The sequence below is a fragment of the Anastrepha ludens genome, chromosome 5, assembly GCF_028408465.1.
Source record: "Anastrepha ludens isolate Willacy chromosome 5, idAnaLude1.1, whole genome shotgun sequence".
NCBI lineage: Eukaryota > Metazoa > Arthropoda > Insecta > Diptera > Tephritidae > Anastrepha > Anastrepha ludens.
In genome coordinates, this window is record NC_071501.1 from 125,826,413 (window position 1) to 125,832,682 (window position 6,270).

At 40.4% G+C, this 6,270-nt stretch overlaps 1 protein-coding gene across 1 annotated transcript; it reads left to right on the top strand.

The window, feature by feature from the left end:
- The first annotated feature begins 3,620 nt into the window (after nt 1-3,620).
- On the top strand, nt 3,621-5,711 carry LOC128864898 (endothelin-converting enzyme 1). Its single transcript, XM_054104659.1, has one exon. It carries the CDS (start codon nt 3,621-3,623, stop codon nt 5,709-5,711), a length of 2,091 nt encoding a protein of 696 aa, XP_053960634.1.
- The last annotated feature ends 559 nt before the right edge of the window (nt 5,712-6,270 follow it).

A 6,270-nucleotide genomic window follows, 5' to 3' on the forward strand; every position in this document is an offset into this window, starting at 1 on the left:
CTGCGACGTTTAGTCGCTCGCCTCGAAGAGACTGGCACAACACGAGATGCTGCCAGGCGTGGCAGATCCCGGAGTAGCCGTTCTGCAGAGAATATTGCTGCTGTAGCCGAAGATGTTATGGAAGCGCCGTCGACATCGACCAGACGACGTGCCACGCAAATGGGTATGAGTCGACGGTCGTTACAGCGAATTTTGGTACCAGATTTGAAGATGTTTCCGTACAAAGTCCAGACGGTGCATCAGCTGTTAGCTGCTGACCGCCAATCGCGTCTAACATACGCTCAAGCCATCCTTAATCACCACCAAGAGGAAGATGATTTTTCATCAAAAATAATCGTGAGTGATGAGGCCCATTTCCATCTTAGCGGGTACGTAAATAAGCAAAATTTACACTTCTGGGGTACTGAAAGTCCGCGTGTAACCCACGAAGAGCCATTACACCCGCTCAAAGTCACTGTATGGTGTGCTGTTTTCGCTGGAGGAGTCATCGGACCTTTTTTCTTCGAAGACGTCGCGGGCCAGACGGTTACTGTGTATGGTGAGCGCTACAGAGCAATGATCATCGATGATGAATTGGGATTGGAAAACATGTGGTTCCAACAGGACGGTGCAACGGCACATACTGCACGTGCCACAACCGATATGCTGAAGGATGCATTTCCCGGGCGCCTAGTCTCCCGTTTTGGCGAATTGCACTGGCCAGCAAGATCGTCTGATTTTATCGCTCCAGACTTCTTTTTGCGGGGCCTTTTGAAGTCGCGGGTTTATGTCAACAAGCCTCAGACTCTTGCAGCTCTTAAAAACAATATCCGTCAAGAATGTGAGGACCTATCGCCGGAAGTTTTGGCCAAAGTGACGGAAAATGCCATAAAAAGGGCTCAAATGGCAATCAACTAGCGGCGGCCATTTACATGACATCATATTCTCGACTTGATGTAAAAAAAATTAAAAAACCAAATAAAAATAATCCACAAGAAGAATCAAAGTTTTTAATTTTTTTTTAAATTACAGCCAAAAAACATCGCAAGGTTACTTTTGCGCCACCTTGTATATAATTGGCGCGTACACCCTTTTTGAATGTTTGGCCAAGATCTTCCTCGTATTTGTGGTGTGCGTCTTGATGTTGTTCCACAAGTGGAAGGACCTACAGTTTCAAGCCGATTCCGAACGGCAAATATTTTTATGAGGAGTTTTTTCATGGCAGAAATACCATCGGAGGTTTGCCATTGCCTGCTAAGGGGCGACCGCTATTAGAAAAATGTTTTTCTTAATTTTGGTATTTCACCGAGATTCGAAGCAAGGTTCTCTCTGTGAATTCCGAATGGTAGTCACGCACCAACCCATTCGGCTACAGCTGTAATTATTTCACCTTCAAAAGTAGGTTTATATATATTAAGATTCAAAAAACATGCATCCTCCTCTATTTGAAAGAAAGCGACAAAATGTTGTGAAAAGTAGTTAAAAGTACATCCCCTTTATCCAACATCTGCAAAACAAAATTATGCGGATTCTATAAAGTATAGGCGCCGTTCTTTAAAGTATCGTGAATTTGACATGCGAAGTGCGCCTGAAGTAACGAAGTAATTTGCCACAGCTCATAGACAGCGACTAAAAAACCTTTTCGGCTGAATTTTTCGGTAACAGACTTCATGGAGAGCGAGTAGCGATTCTAAAATGCTTCTTAAAACAAGTAAAATTATCAGATGAATTTTATTCCGTCGCCGTAACCGAATGAGTTGATGCGTGACAACCATTTTGGAGTGCGTAGGTTCGAGTCTCAGTATATTTCAAATATTTATTTTTATTTATTTATATATACTAGTTGCAGTTGTACCACGTTTCCAAGAAGAACGACCTTATGTAAATATGATTATCCTTCGTGGAGGCGACATGAATTTACCCCCAATATCTATCGAATTGCTATATTCCCTGCTATACTTTACTGTTTCTTGTGATACCTTCTGAAATCCGATTTCATTTCTCATATCAGATGAAGCTATGCAATAGTCATTGAAGATTAGGAATCTCTGATCACGCCCTGGCGTGCATTTGAATGATGCCATTTTCAAGAAATAAAAACATACAAAATCTTTCAAACAAGAACAAATTTCGTTAGTGCCTCACATGCTACTTCTTTTACTCAACTTCGACCCGCTCTTATTGGAAAACCCTATACGAGCATATTTGATTATGACTCTGTATTTGTATGTTGTTACCTGTACTCGATTAAATGCGATTTTAAATACTTTCCATATCCATAATTTCGACGAGATATCAGATGAAAGATTATTAAAATAAAATTCAATTGAGAATAGATTTTGCATGCTTTTCTATTTTTGACCACTGAAACTTTAATGAAACTAAAACTCAAATCAAAGACTAAAGTCTAAAATTCTCTAAAGAGAGAGTATCACAATAAAGTGAAGGCGTCTGGTAATAAAGACTTTATACATCCTCCATTTAAAAAAAATCTTTCCTTTGTAAATAAAAATAATTTATCGCACAATGTTTTGGAACATTTTTGAATTCGATATTTTTTGCGTTGACCTACTGTGAAATATGCGTAAGTATGGCGTTTGGAGGCAAATAACTTCATTTATTGCGCCATCATTCAATTTAGGGAATTTCATGGAATTTAGGTACTTCTCAGACTGTAAAGTACTTTGACCGTATTTTGAGACTTTCTTGAATTTTGAAACTTCTATGCCACCGTACAAATCTCGCATCACGTCACATCATTTATCACTAACTTTTGTCTACAACGGTGTTCAAGGGATAGTGGACTGCTCTTATCTGCTAAAAAATTTGTTTTAATGCCCCGAAATGCAGTCTACGACTCCTTCCTATTTGGCAAATGCTCAAATCAAGTTTGCAATCAATGCTCCCTTAACCAGAGACATGTTATAATGGACCTACTTTACCCAAAGCAGCTGTTGCGAATTTCCTACACGTAATCTCTTGATGTTAAACATTCTTTATTGAGTGCTTCTATTTGTAAAAAATTGTTTCCAATTTTTTCTAGAGGGTGCATATGTTTTTCTTTATTTTTTATACCAAATAGAAATTTTAATTGGTAAGAACAAAACGGGTAGTTGCTCTTCGGTAATTCTGAATAGACAAACAGTCAGACTTTTTTCTTGCTCACCACAAATCTATCCAAGCCTCCATTTGTGAGAGTGTGAAAAATAGGCCATAATGAGCTTTTTGTGGTGAGGTTTGGCTGTCATTACACAGTTAATTGTAAGCTTGGTTCGTGTTTAAGGTGCCGGCGAGTGAAATATCTACATTCATTTACGTTAGCAGGTAATATTTTTGATTTGTGTGTTTATATGCACAAATATATGGCTGCTTACTTTCATAAATTCTATTTCTATTCGAATTTAGGGCAGCGGCAGCGTACAATCGCACACATTTGAGCCAATGAGCCGATGCGCTGATGTAAACATCATTTTGGCAAAATAAAAAAAACGAAATCCATATAAACCAAAAACACAAGCTGGAGTGGTGGCTCAGAACTATTTAAGCTTCTGTGATGTGTAGAAGCGTCAGTGGTGCGTGAGGGCACTTTGTGAGTTCGCATAGAATAATAGCAAGTATTGAAATTGATATCAAGTTTAAAAATGCCATCAAAAAGTTATGGTCTATTAGCCACGCTGATCGTTGTGCTAATCGCTGACTGGCCATGGCCCGTACGTGTTGCGCAAGCGATGAGCATCTCCACTGAACGATCAGGTGGCACCGAAAGCCAACCAAAGCTGAATGGTACGGGCAGCCCGCTCTTCCAACTGCCCACACAGCTGAACGAGTACGAAGTTTTAGAAGAATTCGGACGTCTCACATTGGCTACGATGAACCGAAGCGTCGATCCTTGCGAAGATTTTTACGAGTATGCTTGCGGCAATTGGATGCAGGCCGACTTGGTACCCCCGCGATCGCGCAATAATACATTTCTGAACGCCATACAGAATTCGGTTAATGAGATGCTGACCAAGTTTTTGCAAAATGCAACCGATCAGGAACTGAAGTTGGATAATGCGGAATCAAAGGCGAAGACATTTTTTGCATCCTGCGTGAGTATGAGCAAAAACATGTCCAGTGGTTATAGATTGCTGTTGGAGATGGAAGAGTTCGCAATGAATTTTGATAAAAAGAAAGATTCAAATGAGACATTTGATTGGATCAACGTAAACTTCATATCGCGCTATGGCATGTATCCTTTGCTGCCTTTGAAAGTACACTACGACACCGAAAAGCGAATGTTCGGCGTGCAGCTGAGCACATCTGGCAAGGTGCTTGGTAACACCGACGTCCTAGACATCAAAAACCTAACAAGAGATTTTAACATTCAGAACGAGAATGAGCTGAAGAAATTCACAGACGAATTTGACCTCGTCGTTGATTTTGAGAAGAATCTCACAATGCATTCAAACAGACGAAACGAAACTGAAGAGCTCACTTTGGGTGTGTTTAAGTTGAAACACAAGGATGACGCCTTGAACTGGACGCGTTACTTTGAAGTTGCATTCAATGGAAGTGCGAAGAATGATTGGACGATACAAAACACCATCGCGAGTGTTGACCCGCTTGTAAACTTTTTGCAGAAAACTAGTTTGGAAACACTAAGAACCTACTTGAAGTGGCGCACATTAGCGAAATTTTATTACATATGGAAGTTCGAAACGAGCGACAAGCTGGTGGACAGCACTTGTCGCGAGCAAACAGGACAATACTTCAATTATGCGCTACTGCCTTGGTTCATAGATAATGTGTACGATGCCGATCGGCGCGCAGATATTCTACAGCTAGCGAAGCACATCAAGGAAACCTTCTACGATTTGCTGGGGAAGTACACTTGGCTGGACGACGAGACGCGTTCGAATGCGAAAACGAAGCTACGCTCTATGGATATCACAGTCGGGTTCTCTGACGAAATGCGCCATCGCGACATCATTGACAAAGTGTATGAAGATGTGGAGATTGGTGATAATTGGTACAAAAACTTACAGACGGTCGAGAAGAATCGTGCCAGAGTGCGTATGCGTTCGGTGAATAAAGCGATTATACCGCATCTAATGGCGCCGCGCGATGTGAATGCTTACTACGCGGATTTTCTAAATCTGGTATTCATTGGTATTGGTATTTCTCAGGCGCCTTTCTATCACTTCAAATATCCGCCCTCAATCAAGTTCAGCGGCATTGGCAATATCATTGCTCACGAGATGGCTCACGGTTTCGATTCCTACTGTTACCAATTTAATTACGATGGTAAAAAGCAAAATTGGTGGACGGACGCATCTTTGCGTAACTTCAAAGAACGATTCCGCTGTCTGGAGTCTCAGTATAACAAATTCGTATTCCATGGCGTGCTAACAAATGGCAGCCTCACTTCCGGTGACAACATCGCAGACAATGTGGGTACGCGCATCTCATATCACGCCTATCTCAACAGCTATGGGAAGCTGGATGGGGACAAGAAATCCATACCCGGGATGAACTTAACCAATAAGCAATTGTTCTTTCTAAAGTTTGCACAGACCTGGTGCACCGGCAAAGACGACGTCAGCAAGGTTCGACGCATGAAGACCGACGTTCATGCTTACGAGGAGTTCCGGGTGACTGGAACGCTGCAAAATATGCCAGAGTTCAGTGAGGCATTCCAATGTAAATTGGGTTACGATATGAATCCGTTAAAGAAATGTGTGATATGGTGAATGAGAAAAGAACGAATAAAGTGGAAAAAAATTGTAATTTTTCTGTTTTGTTTTACCTTCGCAAGGAAAGTTTGTAAGATTGGATATATAAATCAATGGCTTTCACTTGATTGATTTTATAGATTACTGCTAGTCTTAATTTTTGCCGAAAGACTTTACATTATGTTATATTACTTCCTGCGAACTAGTGCAAAATGGGTGCAAAGTGGAGCAGTTACCGCAAGGATTATATAGGATTTTTATAGGACTGAAGTGGACTTCGAATCAGATCAAAATAAGTATAAGGTTTTTTCAAGTACAAGTTTAATTTTACTTTTTAAATTCTAATTAAACACATATTAGTTCGGGGAAAAATAAATCCATTATTTTTTCGGTAGACGACTGTAGTAAGTAACGATCAAGCAATTTAAAGTTTACGCTCGTTGTCGAAGTGGCGTTTCATACTAAATAAATTCTTTTGCTGTTTTTTGTTTGTTCCATGCAATTGTGAGTTACAGGGTGTTAACCATGGAAGTCAACAAAGAGAGAATTCAGAACATTTTACAGTTTTTCTTTGATA